This window comes from Phoca vitulina, unplaced genomic scaffold, assembly GCF_004348235.1.
Source record: "Phoca vitulina isolate PV1807 unplaced genomic scaffold, GSC_HSeal_1.0 scaffold2, whole genome shotgun sequence".
In the NCBI taxonomy this organism is placed as follows: domain Eukaryota; kingdom Metazoa; phylum Chordata; class Mammalia; order Carnivora; family Phocidae; genus Phoca; species Phoca vitulina.
In genome coordinates, this window is record NW_022589705.1 from 66,251,632 (window position 1) to 66,274,181 (window position 22,550).

The 22,550-nt window shown below is 40.0% G+C and overlaps 1 protein-coding gene across 4 annotated transcripts in view; it reads left to right on the forward strand.

Moving 5' to 3' along the window:
- Positions 1-22,550, forward strand: part of ZSWIM5 (zinc finger SWIM-type containing 5) — a 205,664-nt gene that overhangs the window by 154,309 nt on the left and 28,805 nt on the right. For all 4 annotated transcript variants that reach the window (XM_032430275.1, XM_032430292.1, XM_032430294.1 and 1 more), the window contains 2 exons: positions 12,567-12,746; positions 18,863-19,039. In XM_032430275.1, coding sequence (XP_032286166.1) covers positions 12,567-12,746; positions 18,863-19,039 — 357 coding nt within the window. The remainder of the gene's footprint in view (positions 1-12,566; positions 12,747-18,862; positions 19,040-22,550) is intronic.

Consider the following 22,550-nt stretch of genomic DNA (forward strand, 5'->3'; position numbering starts at 1 on the left):
GTCATCTTTAAAGGTCTAGTCACAGCAGCATAGGCTTTTTTAGCATGCAATTCAAGATTCTTCCAGCCTCTACCCTTTACTCAGTTCCAAAGCTGCTTTCACACTTTCAGGTATTTGTTATAGCAGCACCCCATTTCTTGTACTAGTTTCTGTCTTAATCTGTTTGGGGTGCTACAAAAGAATACCATAGACCAGGTGACTTACAAGCAAAAGAAATTTGTTTCTCACAGTTCTGGAGGCTGGAAAGTCCCAAGATCAAGTGATCGGTAGATTTGGTGTCAAGCGAGGGCCCACTTCCACGCTTACAGGTAGCCATCTTTTCACCGCGTCCTCCCATGGCTGAAAGAACAAGGGTTCTCATGAGAGGTCTCATTCTCATTGAGTCTACAGCTCCCAATACATACATACACACATACATACATACCATGAACTTCTCCCTCCTTCTCTCAAATAATGGTATTAGGATTTGAGGTTAGATCAAAATTAAATGTTTACATTATTATTTTTTTAAAAGATTTTATTAATTTATTTGTTTGAAAGAGAGAAAGTGAGTGAGAGAGCATGAGCAGGGGGAGGGGGAGAAGCAGGCTCCCCTGCTGAGCAGGGAGCCTGACTGGGGCTCCATCCCAGGACCCTGGGATCATGACCTGAGCCAAAGGCAGTTGCTCAACCGACTGAGCCACCCAGGCACCCCAAATGTTTACATTATTATGACTAAATAAATATTTGTAGCACAGTCATGTAGTACTTTCTTATACAACTTTTTTTCCCCTTCAGGAATTAATAATTACTTTTGTTTGTTGTTTGACTTTTAGGGAGATTGCAGATTTTTCTGTTGTTATCATTAATTTACCCCCAAATTGCCTACCAGTAATTTAAAATCTTCATATAATATATTTGATCACATCAAATAATCATCAATTTTATTCGCTTGTTAGAGACATTTCTTCCAGAACCGTCTATTTTCCTATCCCTCGTTTAGATTGTTTGCTTTATAAACCTGCTGCAGAGTAGTCATGTAGATACTGCTCTTCACTATCATTCTAGGACTTCTCTTTTTCTTTCTCTTATGTGGACCCCCTGTTTTCTGAATGCAACATCTTCCTCTCTGTGGATTTACTTTCTTGCTTTGGTGGAGTACATTTTCCAGTAGCTTCCTCAGATAGGGTACATGGAAGATGAATTTTCCGTAATTAATAAATTTTGCATTGCTGAATTTTACCCTCACTTTTGATCGATACTTTGATAGGTATATAATTCTAGGTTGGAAAACTTGTCCTTTTCCCTTAGAATTTTGAAGACATTTCTCCATGGTCCTCCAGCTTCCACTTGTCATTGCGAAGTACCAGGCCACTCTGGTTCAGGAGAATGTCATGTCTTTTCTCTGTGGAACCATATGTTTTCTCTTGGTCATCCTTAATCTGAAATTTCACAGTGATATCACTTACTGTTGGTCTTCTAAATGTTTTTTAAATCTAATCTGCTTGGAGAAGTTAAGATGGAGGGGTGGTAGGGGGACCTTGGGCTTGCCTTGTCCCTGGAACATAGCTAGATCGACATCAAATAATTTTGAACAACTAGGAAATTGATCTGAGGATTAAGAAAACAGTCTGCACAACTGGGGGGAGAGAATGTGGCAGATGCAAGGCTTGGACACGTGAATTGGGGGAGAGAAAAGCCGAAGTGCTGTGGTGGGGAGGGAACCTTTTCAGGGAGAGAGGGCGTGAGTGGGAGAGAGACCAATAAGTCAGGTTACCACAAGACAGCAATATGCCGTGGTATGGGGATCCCCTGGGTTGCACCGGGAGAGAACGTTCCCCTTCCTGGAGTACATTTGGAAGAGGGTATATTGCCTCTCCGAGGACAAAAGACCTGCCGGGCATCATGGAGCGGCCATTCAACAGCAGGGGACAGAGGTGGGCGCAGAGGGCAGATAACCTGGTTGCAGCTTTTGATGGTGCTTCATCATAGACTTCAGGCACCTGCACGGCCATGGGACTGCTTTTCGGGGACTGAACAATGCTGGCCACAGCCCTGTGAGGCTCTCCTCCAAGGGAGGGGAGTGCTCTGCACCTTGCTAAGTCCTTTAAGATCTGGAGTTTTGAATCCCAGCCTCCAGCCAGAGATAAAACACAAGAGAACTGTGGTGCTGGGATCTGACAAAAGCCTGGGACACAGGAGGGGAGATTGTTAGCTTTTCTGTGAGGGCCTCCTGAACTGTGGTGGCCTCAAGTTCCGCTCCCTGGGGGACAAGAAGGCGGGGTGATGCCATCTTCCACTCTTACTTCCAGCCCTCTCTCACCAGCTCTGTCAGACTTCAGAGAGAAACACAGAGCCCCCAGGGGAGGCTGGAGTTCCTTACACCAAACCCCTCCACCCTGCGCCTGGCAGGGGCATCTTTACTAGGGCAGGTCTGACTGTGAGGCAGCACAGTGGGCCTCTCCCCCAGGGGACCAACACAGGCCCCGTGCATGTACCAAGTCTGTTGATCGTAGAGTGCTCCAAAGCAACAGCTTCAGTTCTGGTATAGGACAAGGCTTTTTTTTTTTTCCATTTGGAATCAGGCTTATGGTTTTTTGTTCATTTGTTGGTTGGTTGATTTGTTTCTTTTTCTCATCTTTTGGATCAGGTTTCTTCTTTTTTTTTTTTTTCTTTTCATTTCTCTTCCTTTTCTTTTTTTTTTTTTTTTAGAGAGGGAGAAGGAGGAAGGACAGAGGGAGAGGGAGAGAGGGAATCCTGAGCAGGCTCCATGCACAGCACAGAGCCCACACTGGGCTTGATCTCACGACCCTGAGGTCATGACTTGAGCCGAAATCAAGAACCCAACACTTAACTGACTGAGCCACCCAGGCGCCCCTCCTTCTTTCTTTCTTTTTCTTTGGAATCAGGCTTACAGCTTTTTGTCTCTTTGTTTGCTTTTTTGTTCCTTTTCCTTTTCTCTTTTCTTGGATCAGGCTTTTTTTTTTTCAGGCTTATCTTAAGAAACAAATCAAAGCACACCTAATTAAAGGTCCAGACACTCCCCACTGCAAGCAAGGAGGAACTCTGCAGAGGACTGACCTGTGTGAAAGAGCAAACAAAACACAACAGCAGAGTGCACACAGCATACATCAGAAACACTTCCTGAAGGGCCAGGCCCCAGACAGTGTATGACCCCTTAATACTCTTACTCTTAATATAGTATTACTCTCAGGAGCAAGAAACATAACAAGCTTTCATAACACACAAAACACAGACACCTAGACATAATGACAAGATGGAGGAATTCTCCCCAAAGGAAAGATCAAGAAGAAATCACAGCCAGGGATTTGCTCAAAACAGATATAAGCAATGTATCTGAACAAGAATTTAGAAAAACAGTCATGAGAATACTAGCTGGGGCTTGAAAGAACCATACAAACACCAGAGAAACACTTGCTTCAGAGATAAAAGACTTAAAAACTAGTCAGGCCAAAATAAAAAATGCTATAACTGAGATGCAAAACCGACTAGATGTAAAAGACAAAATTATGGAAAATAATGAAGCTGAAAAGAGGAGGGAAAGAAAACTATTAGAGCACAAATACAGACTTACAGAATTCAGTGATTCCACAAAGCACAATAACCGGTATCATAGGAGTCCCAGAAGACAAAGAGCAGGAAAGGGAGCAGAAGGTTTATTTGAATAAATTATAGCTGAGAACGTCCCTAATCTGGAAAGGAAACAGGCATTCAAGGCCAAGAGGCACAGAGAACTCCCCTCAAGATCAACAAAAAATAGGTCAACACCAAGACATATCAGAGTGAAACTTGCAAAATACACAGATAAAGAGAGAATTCTGAAAGGAGCTAGGGATAAAAGGTCCTTAACTTAGAAGGGTAGACGCATAAGGCTGGTAGCAGACCTGTCCACATAAACTTGGCAGGCCAGACGAGAGTGGCATGATATATTCGACATGCTAAGTGGGAAAAATATGCAGCCAAGAATACTTTATCCAGCAAGGCTGTCATTCAGAATAGGAGAAAGAGTTTCCAAGACAAGCAAAAACTAAAGGAGTTCATGAACATTAAATAAGCTGTGCAAGAAATATTAAAGGGGCTCCCCTTTGAGCAGGAAAGAGAGACCAAAAGCCAAAAAAACTAAAAAGGAACAATCTACAGGAACAGTGCCTTTACAGGAAATACAGTGGCACTAAATTCATATCTATCAATAATTACTGTCAATGTAAATGGACTAAATGCTCCAGTCAAAACACATACGGTATCAGAATAGATTAAAAAAAAAACAAGACCCATTGATATGCTGCTTACAAGAGACTCATTTTATTTTTTTTATTTTTTTTTTATTATGTTCAGTTAGCAAGAGACTCATTTTAGACCCAAAGACACCTCTAATTTGAAAGTGAGTTGGTGGAGAACAATCTATTATGCTAATGGACGTCAAAAGAAATCTGAAGTAGCCATCCTTATATCACACAAATTAGATTTTATAGCAAAGACTGTAATAAGAGATGGAGAAGGGCACTATATCATAATAAAGGGGTCTATCCAACAAGAAGATCTAACAATTTTAAATATTTATGCCCCCAACTTGGAAGCATATGCTCCCAACTTGGGAGCTAAATGTATAAATCAATTAGTAACAAACTTAAACTCATTGATAATAATACAATAGTTGGGATACCTGGGATACCAGCCAGTTAAAAGTGTCTGCCTTTGGCTTAGGTCATGATCCCAAGGTCCTGGGATTGAGTCCTGCATCAGGCTCCTTGCTCGGCAGGGAGCCTGCTTCTCCCTCTACCTGCTTCTCCCCCTTGCTTGTGCTCTCTCTCTCTTTCAGACAAATAAATAAATAAAATCTTAAAAAAAAAAGAAAAAGACATTAAAAAAAATAATAGTAGGGACTTTAATACCCCACTCACAGCAGAATGCACATTCTTTTCAAATGCACATGGAATATTCTCCAGAATAGATCACATACTAGGTCACAAATCAGGCTTCAACTGGCACAAAAAGATTGAGATCACACCACGCATATTTTCAGACCACAACACTGTGAAACTTGAAGTCAATCACAAGAAAAAATTTGGAAGGACCACAAAATACATGGAGGTTAAAGAATATCCTATTAAAGAATGGTTTAACCAGGAAATTAAAGAAATTTAAAAATACATGGAAGCAAATGAAAATGAAAACATGACAGTCCAAAACCTTTGGGATGCAGCAAGAGGGAAGTATATAGCAATACAGGCTTTCCTCAAGAACCAAGAAAAGTCTCCAAATACACAATTTAACCTTACACCTACAGGAGCTGGAAAAAGAACAGCAAATAAAGCCTAAAACCAGCATAAGAAGGGAAATAATTAAGAGAGCAGAATTAAATGATACAGAAAATTAAAAAAAAAAAAAAAACCAGGACAGATCAACAAGAGCTGGTTCTTTGAAAGAATTAACAAGATTGATAAACCCCTAGCCAGACTTATGGCTATCAAAAAGAAAAGAAAAAGGACCCACATAAAATCATGAATGAAGGAGGAGAAATCACAACCAACACTGCAGAAATACAAACAACTATAAAGAGAATATTATGAACAATTTTATGCCAACAAGTTAGGCAATCTGGAAGAAATGGATAAATTCCTAGAAACATATAAACTACCAAAACTGAAACAGGAAGAAAGAAAAATCTGAACAGACCCATAACCAGCAAAGAAATTGAATCAGTAATCAAAAACCTCCCAACAAACAAGAGTCCAGGGCTGGATGGTTTCCCAGGGGAATTCTACCAAACATTTAAAGAAGAATTAATACCTATTCTTCTGAAACTGTTTCCAAAAATAGAAATGGAATGAAAACTTCCAAACTCATTCTATGAGGCCAGCATTACCTTGATTCCAAAACCAGACAAAGACCCCACTAAAAGGGAGAATTACAGACCAATATCCTTGATGAACATGGATGCAGAAATTCTCAACAAAACACTAGCTAGTCGAATCCAACAGTACATTAAAAGATTTATTCACCACGATCAAATGGGATTTATTCCTGGGCTGTTCAACACCTGCAAATCAATCAATGTGATACACCAGATTAATCAAAGAAAGGATAAGAACCATATGGTCCTCTTAACAGATGCAGAAAAAGCATTTGACAAAATACAGCATCCTTTCTTGATTAAAAAAAAAAAACTCAAGAAAGTAGGGATAGAGGGAACGTACCTCAACATCATAAAGGCCATATATGGAAGACCCACAGCTAATACTATCCTCAATGGGGAAAAACCGAGAGCTTTTCCCCTAATGTCAGAAACACAACAGAGATGTCCACACTCACCACTATTGTTCAACATAGTACTGGAAATCCTAGCCTTAACAATCAGACAACAAAAAGAAATAAAAGGCATCCAAATCAGCAAGGAAGAAGTCAAACTTTCACTATTTGCGGACGACATGATACTCTATGTAGAAAACTCAAAAGACTCCACCAAAAAATTGCTAGAACTGATACAGGAATTCAGCAAAGTTGCAGGATATAAAATCAACACACAGAAGTCTGTTGCATTTGTGTACATGCATAATAAAGCAGCAGAAGGAGAAATCAAGGAATCGATCCCATTTACAGTTGCACCAAAACCCGTAAGATACCTAGGAATAAACCTTACCAAAGAGGTAAAAGATCTATACTCTGAAAACTGTAGAACACCTATGAAAGCAGTTGAAGAAGACACAAAGAAATGGAAAAACAGGGATGCCTGGGTGGCTCAGTCAGTTAAGAGTCTGCCTTCAGCTCAGGTCATAATCCCAGGGTCCTGGGATTGAGTCCCACGTTGGGCTCCTTGCTCAGTGGGGAGCCTGCTTCTCCCTCTCTGCCTGCCACTCCCCATCCTTGTGCTTTCTCTGACAAATAAATAATTAAAATCTTAAAAAAAAAAAAAAGAAATGGAAAAACATTTCATGCTCATGGATTGGAAGAACAAATATTGTGAAAATGTCTATGCTACCTAAAGCAATCTACACATTTAATGCAATCCCTATCAAAATACCATCCACTTTTTTCAAAGAAATGGAACAAATAATCCTAAAATTTGTATGGAACCAGAAAAGACCCCGAATAGCCAGAGGAATGTTGAAAAAGAAAAGCAAAGCTGGTGGCATCACAATTCCGGACTTCAAGCTCCATTACAAAGCTGTAATCATCAAGACAGTATGGTACTGGCACAAAAACAGACGCTTAGATCAATGGAACAGAATAGAGAGCTCAGAAATGGACCCTCAACTCTATGGTCAACTAATCTTTGACAAAGCAGGGAAGAATGTCCAATGGAAAAAAGATAGTCTCTTCAACAAATGGTGTTGGGAAAATTGGACAACCACATGCAGAAGAATGAAACTGGACCATTTCCTTACACCACACACAGAAATAGACTCAAAATGGATGAAAGACTTAAATGTGAGACAGGAGTCCATCAAAATCCTTGAGAAGAACACAGGCAGCAACCTCTTCGACCTCAGCTGCAGCTTCTTCCTAGAAACATCGCCAAAGGCAAGGGAAGCAAGGGCAAAAATGAACTCTTGGGACTTCATCAAGATAAAAAGCTTTTGCACAGCAAAGGAAACAGTCAACAAAACCAAAAGACAACTAACAGAATGGGAGAAGATATTTGCAAATGACATATCAGATAAAGGGCTAGTATCCAAAATCTATAAAGAACTTAATCCAACTCGACACCCAAAGAACAAATAATCCAATCAAGAAATGGGCAGAAGACATGAACAGACATTTCTGCAAAGAAGACATCCAGATGGCCAAGAGACACATGAAAAAGTGCTCAACCTCACTCGGCATCAGGGAAATACAAATCAAAACCTCAATGAGATACCACTTCACACCAGTCAGAATGGCTAAAATTAACAAGTCAGGAAACGACAGATGTTGGCGAGGATGCGGAGAAAGGGGATCCCTCCTACACTGTTGGTGGGAATGCAAGCTGGTGCAGCCACTCTGGAAAACAGTATGGAGGTTCCTCAAAAAGTTGAAAATAGAGCTACCCTACAACCTAGCAATTGCACTACTAAGTATTTATCCAAAGGATACAAAAATAACTGATTTGAAGGGGCACATGCACCCCAATGTTTATAGCAGCACTATCTGGAAAGAACTCAGATGTCCATTGGCTGATAAATGGATAAAGAAAATGTGGTGTACACACACACACACACACACACACACACACACACACACTGGAATATTACTCAGCCATCAAAAAGAATGAAATCTTGCTATTGTCAATGACATAAATGGAGCTACAGTGTATTATGCTAAGCGAAATAAGTCAGTCAGATGGGTGCCTGGGTGGCTCAGTTGTTAAGCGTCTGCCTTCAGCTTGGGTCATGATCCCGGGGTCCTGGTTCGAGCCCCACGTCGGGCTCCCTGCTGGGAGCCTGCTTCTCCCTCTCCCTCTCTCTCTCCCCCTGCTTGTGCTCACTCTCTCTCTCTCTCTGTCAAATAAATGAATAAAAATTTAAAAAAAAGTCAGTCAGAGAAAGACAAATACCATATGATTTTACTCATATGTGGAATTTAAGAAACAAAACACATGAATATAGGGAAGGGAAAGAAAAATAAAATAAGATAAAAACAGAGAGGGAGGAAAACCATAATAGACTCTTAACTGAGGGTTGCTGGAAGGGGGATGGGTGGGGGATGGGCTAAATGGGGGATGGGCATTAAGGAGGGCACGCGTTGTGATGAGCACTGGGTGTTATATGTAAGTGGTGAATATATACATTTCTACTCCTGAAACCAAAAAAAAAAAAATCTAATCTGCTTGGGCATCTGGCTGGCTCAGTCAGTAAAGCATGTGACTCTTGGTCTCAGGGTGTGTGTTTGCACCTCACATCTGGTGTATAGATTACTAAAAATAAATAAATAGATAAACTTTTAAAAATCTGATTTGCTTAATACTCAGTAGGCCTTCTCTTAATTTGAGATGTTTTCTTGAACTTTTTTTTTCATTTCCTCACCTTTATTTTCTCTTTTTGTCTGGAACTGCTTCTGTTACTTGGATATTAGCTTCTAGGTTACTATGCTACAGGCTGAGAGGACCGTCTAGATCAGGGATAAGAAAATACAGGGTTCCAAAGGGATGTCTTTAAGAAGATGGTAAAATTGCTAGATTATTTCATGTGACTGAACATACTAAATGGAGATTGATTTTCTTTAATTTTATTATTTTTTTCTCATTGTTTTGTTGTTTTTGTTTTTGTCTTTTATCTTCCAGTTTTCCTCAGTTTTATCTTTCAATCATCTTATTAATTTTTTAATAAAAATTTTATTTATTTAAGAGAGAACAAGATGGATAGAGAGAGCATGAGCGGGGGGTGGGGAAGGGCAGAAGAGAGGGAGAAGCAGACTCCCCACTGAGCAGGGAGCCCGACTCAGTGCAGATCCCAGGACCCTGGGATCACAACCTGAGCCAAAAGTAGACGCTTAACCAATTGAGCCACCCAGGTGCCCCATCAACCATCTTATTAATTTTTAATCAATTTTTATCATTATATTTTTAATTTCCAAAAGCCCATTTTTTTTGTTGTTGCATCCTGCACTTTTTTCATAGATACAGTATCTTCTCACTTTGAGGATATCAATTGCAAAGGTTTTTTTAAGTTTTCTGTCATCTCTGCCTTTTTTGTATTTCCTCCAGGCTTTTCTTCTTTATGCTTGCTTTGTTCTCTGTTCTTTATGTAAGATGCTTTCCTCGTATATCTAATGTTTCTTAGCAGTCCATTTCTATTTAAGAGTAACACTTAAGAGGGCGCCTGGGTGGCTCAGTTGGTTAAGCGACTGCCTTCGGCTCAGGTCATGATCCTGGAGTCCCGGGATCGAGTCCCACATCGGGCTCCCTGCTCAACGGGGGGTCTGCTTCTCCCTCTGACCCTCTTCCCTCTTGTGCTCTCTGTCTCTCATTCTCTCTCTCAAATAAATAAATAAAATTAAAAAAAAAAAAAAAAGAGTAACACTTAAGAGCTAAAAGGAAGCCGTGTGTGTGTGTGTGTGTGTGTGTGTGTTTGAGAGAGAGAGAGACCTTGTTAATTAGTGAGTTTAACTGAGGATGATCTGGCTGGGCTTTTTTCAGTGGAGAGCCTGAACTACAGTATCTGCTGTGTTTTTCTCCTTGGGCTGATTTCCAGAGATGAATCCTCCAGTCTCTTGTTTCTGAGTTATAAACCTGTCAGTCTTCTTAGAACCAAGTGGGGAAAGAGGGTTGGGTTGGGGGATATCCATTTGTTCAATATGTGTATCTTCCTGAATCCCTCAGTTTTTAGTATGGACACCCCACTCTTGGCTGTGCATAATATTTCCAATCCTGAGCCTCTCTGAATCAACCCTCCCAGTGAGGAAAGCTCTGGTCTTCCAGGAGAGGGAAGGAGCAGGCACTCAGCTACCCTGAATAGAGGAGGAACTCTGCGAGCCTGAGACCTTTGACAGACTTCTAACCAATTTTACTAATTTCAGCCCCACTTTCAGCAGGGTTCTGCAGCATGAATCAGTTCTGCTTCTGGGCTTTCCTAACTGCTGGTGGAGGTTTCAACTTTGTCTGTTCTGCTAAGTCAGCTATCACTCATCCACACGCTTTCCAGATTCTAAAATTTTGTGGCTGTCCTCTTTTATCTCTCCCATTCTCTGTGTCTGTGTCAGTTTATGCCTATTTTTATCCCTTTATTTTCATTTTAGTGAGGTTTCAGAAGGAAGCAGTGGTTAGCTATCTTTAACCAGAATTAATTCATGTTTATTCTTCAAACTCAAATGTCATATCCTTTCTATAACTTCTCCTGACCCCACATGCAGAATTCATTGCTCCATCATGTATATTCTCATAGGATTTTATGTATGTCTATGATAGCATTTGCCATGCTTTATTTTAATTATTATTTGGATGAATCCTAACTATAATTCTCTTGAGAGTCATCATAATATAATACTATTTTATTACATTGTATAGTTTATATTTCATGGTAGATTTTTAAAACTGAGCCAATAGAAATTAATTTTCACCATCTTCAGGTAGTATCTGAAATTGAGGCTAAAAATGGCCTTTAAAACATTCCCATTTGAGTTTAAGGGGCCTTGAAATAGTGTTTCAAAGTACCTCTGTCCAAAGATGTAGCTTCATCCCAAAGGATTTTTAACTTAAGATACTCTGCAGCCAGGCTTATTGCTGATTTGAGATTGAGAATATATCTGGCTCAACCACATAGCCAACCTTAAAAAGAAGAGGCAGCTTTGCTTTAAAAGAAGGGTGAAATGGTAAGAGAAACAGTAGTCATTGGTTATATGGAATATGTGCTACTCTGCTACAGTGACAGAGAAGATCCAAGAATGTGATAGTTTCAAGGCATCATGGTTGATCAGCAGTTATCAAAATCCAAGCTGAAATAAACTATTTTTCTTGGAAAAAGGTAATACTAAAATTCTGCTATGTGCCAAGTAATATGCCAAAAAAATATCCTTTTACAAATGTTATTTCATTTAATTCTCAAAACATCCTTACAAAGTAGTTGTTTTTATGCTATCAGTTTTACAGTTGAAGGATTTGAAGTTCAAAAAATCCAAGGTCAACTAATCAAAAATTGATACGTTTTCTGAGCACCTCCCTTCTGACCCCTGTCCTTCTGCTAAGTGCCCGTCCTATATGCTGCTATTGTACCCTGAACTTATCTTTTTTTTTATTTAAGATTTTATTTATTTATTTAAGGGAAAGAGAGAGTGAGCGAGAGAGAGCACAAGCCAGGGGGGAGAGGCAGAGGGAGAAGCAGACTCCCCACTGAGCAGGGAGCCCAATGCAGGACTCAATCCTGGGACTCCAGGATCATGACCTGAGCCAAAGGCAGATGCTTAGCCGACTGAGCCACCCAGGCACCCCACCATGAACATATCTTTATCTTAACACTCATCTTATTCAAATGACATTATGTTTATTTATCTATCTCCCCCATTGGACAGCTCCTCAAGGGTTGGAACAATGTCTTATTCTCCAGTAGGAAAATAGGCCTTGAACATACAAAGTTCTCAATAAATAATATGCTGGACTACAAATCTGAGCTCAGAATTCAAGCCCAAATCTGTCTTGTTCATCATTATAGGCACATATCCAGATATCCAGATAATCGCTGCTTTAAGGAAGCTTTGGTGAGGAAAAATAAGCCATTTCTGTAAACTTCAGCAGATTTGATTTTTTGTATTTGAGAAAAGCTGATGTTTTGGGAACTCTTCCTACCAACCAAAAACAGAAGAAAAGAGTAGCCTGAAAAATTAAAGCTGACATATACATCAGAGGAAAGATATCAAGAATGTTGTTTGCTTTGGGGCGCCTGGGTGGCTCAGTTGGTTAAGCGACTGCCTTCGGCTCAGGTCATGATCCTGGAGTCCCTGGATCGAGTCCCGCATCGGGCTCCCTGCTCGGCAGGGAGTCTGCTTCTCCCTCTGACCCTCCCCCCTCTCATGCGCTTGCTCTCTCTCATTCTGTCTCTCTCAAATAAATAAATAAATAAATAAATAAAAAAGAATGTTGTTTGCTTTATTTCCAGGGGCCTTATGGGTGTGCATCATTTTAAATCCACATTGCAAACTGGAGGAAAAGTCCTGTTGGCTGCAGCAACTGCAGAAGTGGAGTGACCTGGATATCTGTCCCCTGGAGGATGGGAACTATGGGCACGAGCTGCCCAACATCACCAATGCACTTCCCCAGAATGCCAGTCACAGCCCAGGTGAGCCATATATCCTTCTAGGGTCTTTGTGCCTGGAACTCCAAAAGGTGGGAGGGTGAAACTCTATAGAACAAAGGTGGCCAGATTGTTGGCTATCAATATTGTCATCCTCAGTATGAAAAGCCTATCCTTTTGTTTATCTTGAATTGCCACGCCTTAAATAAGGGTAAGCTTTTTATCTTTGACATTGAGGATGCTGTGTCTTTTTCCATATCTTGAGTGTCCTTAGAGTGCCCACCATAAATTCCTAGAGCCTTCTGCATGAATCCTCTTTACCTTTCAAGTTCTTCATGACTAATGGATCTTGGCCTCAGTTGGGGTTGGTTTTAGCTTAGAAGGCCTGCCTCAAGGGGAGGATGGAAAGCCAGTGAAAAAAACAGCATTTATTTATTTACTTATTTATTTGTTTTTAAAAACAGCTTTTAAAAATGCCCTGACAATTGCTTTTCTTACTTTTCTCTGTTTTCCTCAAATTTTTTATACAGCAGATAGCTAGGTTGGATTACCTTCCCAAATTACTACTAGGACTCTTGCCCCATTTTCAGATGAATCTAGTACAGTGATACTGTACCCTCTGCCTTTTGAGCCCCTGGCCTGCCGCTATCACGGAGCATCAGCATTCACGTCAGTTTTAATTCATCTAACTCAGGCTGTTTCCTGTTGGCAACTGATTTCCCTTTAGCCCATTGGGAACCTGTATTGGTAGATTTTTTTTCAGACATTGATTTTACATGTGGTCCCTTCTGTTTTAAGTGATAAATCTGGTATTTTTAATCTCGAGAAAATAATTTAAATTATTGTTCTGGCCAGGTCTTCATCTACTGTACCATAACTGATTGTCAGTATATTTAAAGCAACTAAGGTAACAAGAGTTTGAAAAGGCTACCGTTTTGCCGCTTCTTTAAGCTACCCTTTACTGGCACTCATCTAACCTCCACAACACAGCATCCCTTTAGTATTGGTTTTGGATTGGCGTAGAGAGTCAAATGCATATAGAGACATGCCTCCAGTCTGGCAGTTTCTTCTTTATCATAGTGGTCACTTGTTACTGGTTCTCATTTGAGGATGTTGCTTCTTCTGCAGTCTTCTCAAGTTGTGGCTGATTTAGCTCTCACGTCTCTATACCTAATGGAGCAATAGGCGTCCCACTTGTTCTTCATTGCCATTTCTATATCATTGTCCTTTCCTCCTTCCTAAAATACTCCCTAGCTTTAATGTTCATGCTGTCAGAATATACTGTCTGCTACCCTTCTGGTTTTGGTTATTTGTAGACCTCTGGGTCAATCCTCCTCATTCCTTGAAGATTTTTGGCTGTTGGCTCGGTAACACTGCTTTCTGTCACTGCTTCTATCATAATTCTTGACAATTTCAGTAGCCACACAGATGATCCTTCCAATATCCTAGCCTCTCAGTTCTTTGACTTCCTCTCTTTTAATAGTCTCATCTTCCCACATAATTGAGCCATTCAATCCCAAGATCATACCCTAAACCTTGTCATTGCCATTAACTATACCTTCTTCATAATCTCAATTTCAGGCAGCTCTAAATACCATCATCGGTTTTGCTAACTTATTTTCTCTAGTATCCCAATTCCAATAATTCTTTGACCCAGTAGGACTTTTGATCCTACCACCTTTTCATTCTCCTGGTAGCCTCATTTTCCTCCTTATCTTCATTAGATTCCTTGGTGAGTCATTATAATCACTCCCTCACATACACACTCAACCTCCTCTTTCCCTTTACTTCACACAGATAGCAAAACACTAACCTTAGTTAAGTCTCACTCTCTTATTCCTCAGTGCTCATGCCCACACAGCTGAACGTGGTGAAAAGAAACACAAGCATGATAACTGGTCTTAGTTTAAGTTTATGACCACTGATTTCAAATGGGTCCATAGTATTGTCCAGACATCCACCACATTTCCCTAATCTATGCTTTCTTTCACTCTTCTAAATTACTATTTCATATGTCTTTCCCTGAAAACTTTATTTCCTCCCCTTCCTCCCTTTCAGTTGATAACCCTGCTTCCTATTCATTGAGAATATAGAAGCAATCACAAGAGAATTTCCAAGACTCTCTCACTACATCTGCCTCTGTCTGTGCCCATCCAGTCTTCCTCTTCCCCTGTTTTTATTTGTGCTTCTAACCCCGAGCCCTCTACCTATTCTCAAGATCCTTTTCCTTTTCTTTTATCCAGGACATCACTCCAGGAATTATCTTCTCTCTCTCCTGCTTCACAAATTTTGTGGATTAGTCCTGAGTATACAAGTATATTGCTTTCTCTCTCATCACAAAACAAAACAAAACACACTCATGTTGTTCCCATATGCCTCTCTGGCTACCACACTGTTTCCCTGAGGTAGTAGAAATAATTGGTAGAATTAAGAAAAATAATTTAGGGGCGCCTGGGTGGCTCAGTCGTTAAGCGTCTGCCTTTGGCTCAGGTCATGATCCCAGGGTCCTGGGATCGAGCCCCGCATCGGGCTCCCTGCTCCGCGGGAAGTCTCCTTCTCCCTCTCCTACTCCCCCTGCTTGTGTTCCCTCTCTTGCTGTGTCTCTCTCTGTCAAATAAATAAATAAATAAAATCTTTTTTAAAAAATTAAAAATTAAAAAAAAGACAAATAATTTAAAAGAATAGTACGTATTTATCATCTCTACTTCTGCTCATATTCTCCATTGAACTCACTCTGGTCAGCTTTCATCCCTCCACTATTGAAACTGCTCTTGTATGGGTCACTAATGCTAAACATGGCCAAATCTAGTGGCTGATTCTCAGTCATAATCTTACTTGACCTATCAGCAGTATTTGTTACAATTGTTTACTTTCTCCTTGAAACACCTTTTTCATGTTATTTCCAAGACACTACTCTCTTGGTTCTGCTCTTACTTCATTGGTTCTTCCTTCTCAGCCTCTTTTACTGTCTCCTCCCTACTTCCTAACCTAAAATGTTAGAGTGCCTAGGGCTCAGTCATCAAACCATTTCTCTCTGTATACATACTCCCTTAGTGATTGCCTTGTTTTGATAATCATCTGTATACTAACTACTCCCAAATTTATATCCCTTGACCAGACTTTAACTCCCAATTCCGGACTTGTATACTCAACTGCCTTTTCAATATCTCCACTTAGATTTCTTATGTCTCAAGCCCCACCTAAACCTACTCCTCCTATAGTCTCCCTATCTCCAGTATGGCAAGTCTGTCTTAAAAACCATGGAGTCATTCTTGATTCTTTTTCTCTCTCACTCAAGATCTAAACCATGAGCAAATCCTATTGGTTTTACCTTCAGAATATATCCAGAATCCATATATTTTTTCTTTTTTTCTGATTTTTATATAAATTCTACTTAGCTAACATTCAGTGCAATATTGGTTTCAGGAGTAGAATTCAGTGATTTATCACGTACATACAACACCCAGTGCTCATCCCAACAAGTGCCCTCCTTAATGCCCATCACTCTTCTAGCCCATCCCCCACCCACCTCCCTCCATCACCCCTCAGTTTGTTCTCTATCATTAAGAGTATCTTATGGTTTGTTTCCCTCTCTCTTCTTACTTTTCTTCCCCGCCTCCTATATGTTCATCTGTTTTGTTTCTTAAATTCCACATATGAGTGAAATCAGATGGTATTTGTCTTTCTCTGACTGATTTATTTCACCTAACATAATACACTCTGGCTCCATCCAGATCATTGCCAATGGCAAGATTTCATTCTTTTTGATGGCTGAGTAATATTCCATTTGTGTTTGTGTGTGTGTGTGTGTGTGTGTGTGTGTGTGTATAGCACATCTTCTTTATCCATTCATCAGTTGATGGACATTTGGGCTCTCTCCATAGTTTGGCTATTGTTGATAGTGCTGCTATATATAAACATTGGGGTGCATATACCCCTTCATATCTGTATTTTTGTATCCTTTGGGAAAATACCTAGTAATGCAATTACTGGGTCATAGGGTAGTTCTATTTTTAACTTTCTGAGGAACCTCCAAACTGTTCTCCAGAGTGGCTTCACCAGTTTGCATTCCCACCAACAGTGCAAGAGGATTCCCCTTTCTCTGCATCCTTGCCAACACCTGTTGTTTCTTATGTTATTACTTTTAGCCATTTTGACAAGTATGAGATGGTATCTCATTGTGGTTTTGATTTGTATTTCCCTGATGATGAGTGATGTTGAGCATTTTTTCATGTGTCTTTTAGCCATCTGGATGTCTTCTTTGGAAAAGTGTCTGTTCATGTCTTCTGTCCAACAGAATCCATATATTCTTATCACCTCTACTGCCATCATTTTTCACAAATTATTGCAGTGACTTCCCAACTGCCCCTCCTGCTTCTGCCCTTCCACCTCATGGTCTGTACTCAATACTGCTGCCAGTTATCCTTTTAAAAAGCAGGTCACATCATATACCTTCAACAACTCAAAGCCCTCCGGTGGCTTCTCATCATTCACTCATGGCCTGTAAGGTCCTCAATGATCTGGCTTCCTAGTATCTCTCTGACCTCATCTCCTATGATTTTTTCTACTTGCTCATTCCATTCTAAGTATACTGGCCTCCTCACTACCCTCAAACACTCCACAAATATGTACCCACCTCAGGATTTTAGCATCTGCTATTTCTTTTGCCTGGAATGCTCTTCCCTTAGTTATCTCTAAGGCTTGAAGTTTCTGTTCAAATGTTACCTTATTAGATACCATTCTATATAAAACAACAACCCCCACCCAACACCAGCTTGCCTTTCTCCCTAATTTTGCTTTAGTCTTTTCTATAGCACTCATAACCATCTGAAATATCTGGTATACTGTATATTTATTCAACTATCTCTGCCCATTTAAATGTAAAGTTCCATGAAGGCAGGGATTTTATATATCCTCAGCACCTATAACAAGTACCTGCCATGTGTAGGCAGGTACTCATTATTTGCAGACTTGATGTGTATTGGGAGCCTAATCCCCACTGTGGGCTGAGCAGACCCAAGGTAGAGTCTCAGTTCAGCAAGAGAGGGGTTTAGACTGTAGCCAGTAGGAGGTACGTTGTGCTTCTACTGAGGGACAACATGAGGGAGAAATTTCAGTAGATACTGTCATGCTATTCTAAGTTAACATCTAAGCCCATACTCTATGTAATATATCAAATTCTGAAGAGATTAACATATTCTAAGGACTTTTGCTTAATGAATGAATATGTTCATTTCTTTCATGTTCATTCTGAATCCCCTGGCTTTCCCTTCCAGTTTTTTTTGCACAGGCTCAGTGGATGTACACCTCATTTGGGCATCTCTGGAAACATCTGTATAGTACTTTAGTCCTTGATCCCAAAATAGTTCCAATTGCCCTTAATCTGGCAGTGAGTCAATTAAATAATCTTTTGTGGTTTTTTTATTTCCTTAAATGTAATTTCCGCGAGTCCTTCTGTCTCTACAGTTTATGATGATGTATCTTTCATTTGGTCTTCCTCCACACCACCCTTAAGAATTGAGCCTACTTTGTCTAAACTGTTTTGGTTTCCTTGCAGACCTTTTCCTGAAGAGAGATGGGATGGTAAGAGTCCATGTTAATTTAATTAGTCTTTTGTCAGCAGCAGTTTTTCATATTAGAGAACAAGACTGTAAACCTATAGATATCAATGTGATAAAGGGACCAGAATACATAGGGCATCTGTTCTTTTTCAGCTTTTAATATCAATTACATGGAGTCCTTAGTCTTATAAGGGTCATGCTGTAAATGAGACAGGTTATGGATTGGCCAGGGAAATTACCCAGCTGCTTCTCTCTTCCTCTGACTTCTGTAGAAGCAGTTGGTATCCTCATAATTGAGCAGCTGAGCACCACTGTCCCTCTTCTTTTTCATGTGGCTCTCAGTCCTAGGAGAAATTGGTCTTCTGTAAAGTGGAAAGGCAGCCATAGGTCTCTGTAGAAAGGTTCTTCCCACAGAAGGCACAGGCACATTAAGGGCTTATCCAATAAAGAGGCAGCACAACAAGCACCCAGACAGATGGCAGAGTGGCTGCTCTCACTAACCACATACTATTCTTCTCATCCTCCCACTCTGAAGAAGACATAAGAGTTAGAGCTTCAGATTACCTGTCATTGAACTGCTGCATGTCTTTCTTTTCCCAGACTCTTTATCCAGGCCAAGACGAACAGTGTTCACTAGAGCCATCGAGGGCCGTGAATTACATTGGCAGGACAGCCACTTACAGCGAATAATAAGCAGCGATATATATACAGCTCCTGCCTGCCAGCAGGAAAGTGAGAGACTGCTGTTTAATTCCCAAGGCCAGCCACTGTGGCTTGGTAAGTGTACCTCTCCTCTACTCTAAGAATTTCAGAGCGCAGTCTTACCTTGTGCCAGACCAGAACTGCATAGACGCTGGCAACACAACTACAATTTGCACAGATCTTTTGGGGCCTTAACTAGGGACCCAGGGTATTTATGTGAAGCCTCAGCCATTTGCTGTGTACTTAGCTGAGCTATAATGACCTCAACCAGAGGAATTTGTATTGTTTCCTGAGTTTTAGGAGGGGAAAGGAGTTAATAAATCTCAAAGAGTACTAATAAAACTATTAAACATCAGTTCATAGGCTCTTAGTCAGCAGTTGCTGAGCAACAGTATAATCTACTCTGAAATTAATATATTTTGCTAAAAAGGCACTAACTTTGAAACTTAAATTACCCTGTGCTAGTAGCTAGGGCACTATCGGCATTTGTCATCAAGCTGTCTTCCTTTCCTCCTCTCTACCTTCCCTTCCTTCCTTCATCATAAAGGAGCAGAGCTGTTCCATTGTGGATTTAAACCTTCCTCTGGCTGTCTTTCAGTCTCTTCTTGACTTTATCACAGGATCCCTATTCCAAAAGACACTTTTAAAAAATACTCCTTTTCTGAGTCTTACAACAATGACATACATTTTTATATCTTCTCCCAATTCCCTACCTCCATCCTTCACCCCATTTCTTTGTCTTTCTCAAGATCTTGCTGAATATGCAGGGGCACCTGGTGGCTCATTTGGTTAAGCATCTGCCTTCAGCTCAGGTCATGATCCTGGGGTCCTGGGATCGAGCCCTGAATCGGGCTCCCTGCTCGGTGGGGAGACTGCTTCTCCCACTCCTGCTCTCCCTGCTTGTGCTCTTGCATGCTGTCTCTCTGTGTCAAATAAATAAATAAAATCTTAAAAAAAAAAAAAAAGATCTTGCTGAATATGTGTATGTCCCTATCTCTCTCTTAAAAGCCTTGGCCAAACTCACTGTAGGCCACTACCTGAAGTCTCCTTTGGTCATCTTTCCTCTTCTCTGATCCAACACATCTAAAACATCAATCTAACAAGTGTGTGAAAATATATATACCTCATCAGTAAACAAAGGTGAAAATCAAAACAACACTGAATTACCATTTTTTGATTGTCAAATGGTCAGAAATTTTTAAAGTAAAGATAATTAGTTTATGGTGTGGGAAAGGTTACATGGAGATACTCTCATTTACTACTGGTAGGGATGTAAGTGCTTATAGCCTATCTGAAGAGTATTTCAATAATACTTATCAAAAGCTGTTAAAATACATTCATACCCATTGATCCAGGAATTCTCCATCTAGGAATTTGTCCTGAGCTATAATTAACTAAGAATATGTGTAAAGCTAGGGGCTTTATTAGAGCATGGATGTAAATAATGTACAGTTTAGAAAAATTGGAAATAATCTAAATATCCAACAATAGGGGATTGAGTGACTCAATGGATAATATACATATATATTCAGAGGAATGATATATCATCATCTTTAATGTTATAGAAGTATATTTAATGATATAGAAGAATTTTACAATATGTTAGAGGAAAAACCCAGTTACAAAATAATAATTATAATATTGTCCCATGGGGGCACCTGGGTGGCTCAACTGGTTAAGCGTCTGACTCTTGATTTCAGCTCAGGTCATGATCTCAAGGTCGTAAAATGGAGCCCCACTTTGAGCTCCATGCTCAGAGGGGAGTCGGCTTCCTTCCATCTCTCTCTCTCTCTCTCCCCCCTCTTTCTGACCCTGCCCCCGCTCATGCTCTCTCTCTCTAAAATAAATAAATCTTTAAGAAATAATAATAATCATATCATTCCATGTGTTATATATATATATATATATATATATATATACACAATCACAATATATATACATACACATACTTATGCATACATACCACAAAACTAGAAATAATGATTATCTGGTTTTTATTTTATATTTTGCTTATCTGTATTTTCAGATTTTCTGCATTTATTTCTGACTTTTAATATTATCTTTAAAATAAATCACAAAATGGGGGCACCTGGGTGGCTCAGTTGGTTAAGTGTCCAGCTCTTGATCTCAGCTCAGCTCTTGATCTCGGGGTCATGAGTTAGAGCCCTGCATTGAGTTCTATGCTGGGCATGGAGCCTATTTAAATTAAAAAAAAAAATCACAAAATGAACTATTAATCTCATTATAATCACTTGCCCATATATAAGCCTTTTATGGTCCTCCATTATCCTTAAGTTAAATCCAGTCTCCTTAGTATGGCCTCCCAGACTCTACATTTCCAGGCAGTCTCTGATCACATAACTCTGCACAGAACTATCTGTTATACTCAGAAGATGCTTTATAGAATACTTTTTATGTTTTTATTTATATGCCTTTGCTTATATGTTCTTTTTGCTAGGAATGCCCTTCCCTTTTTGTCTACCTATTTAAAATCTTGCTAGTTCTACAAAGTGCAGCTCAAATATTATATTCTCTCTATATATATATTTTAATTTTTTTTATTAACATATAATGTATTATTTGTTTCAGGGGTACAGGTCTGTGATTCATCAGTCTTCACAATTCACAGCGCTCACCATAGCACATACCCTCCCCAATGTCCATCACCCAGCCACCACATCCCTCCTACCCCCCTCCACTCCAGCAGCCCTCAGTTTGTTTCCTGAGATTAAGAGTCTCTTATGGTTTGTCTCCCTCTCTGGTTTCGTCTTGTTTCATTTTCCCTCCCTTCCCCTATGACCCTCCGTCTTGTTTCTCAAATTCCTCGTATCAGTGAGATCATATGATACTTGTCTTTCTCTGATTGACTTACTCCGCTTAGCATAATACCCTCTAGTTCCATCCACATCGTTGCAAATGGCAAGATTTTTTTTTGATGGCTGCATAATATTCCATTGTATATATACCACATCTTCTTTATCCATTCATCTGTTGTTGGACATCTGGGCTCTTTCCATAGTTTGGCTATTGTGGACATTGCTGCTATAAACATTGGGGTGCATGTGCCCCTTCGGATCACTACATTTGTATCTTTGGGGTAAATACCCAGGAGTGCAGTTGCTGGGTTGTAGGGTAGCTCTATTTTCAACTTTTTGAGGAACCTCCATACTGTTTTCCAGAGTGGCTGCACCAGCTTGCATTCCCACCAACAGTGTAGGAGGGTTCCCCTTTCTCCTCATCCTCGCCAACATCTGTCGTTTCCTGACTTGTTAATTTTAGCCATTCTGACTGGTGTGAAGTGGTATCTCATTGAGGTTTTGATTTGTATTTCCCTGATGCCGAGTGAAATTGAGCACTTTTTCATGTGTCTGTTGGCCATTTGGATGTCTTCTTTGCAGAAATGTCTGTTCATGTCTTCTGCCCATTTCTTGATTGGATTATTTGTTCTTTGGGTGTCGAGTTAGATAAGTTCTTTATAGATTTTGGATACTAGCCCTTTATCTGATATATCATTTGCAAATATATTCTCCCATTCTGTCAGTTGTCTTTTGGTTTTGTTGACTGTTTCCTTTGCTGTGCAAAAGCT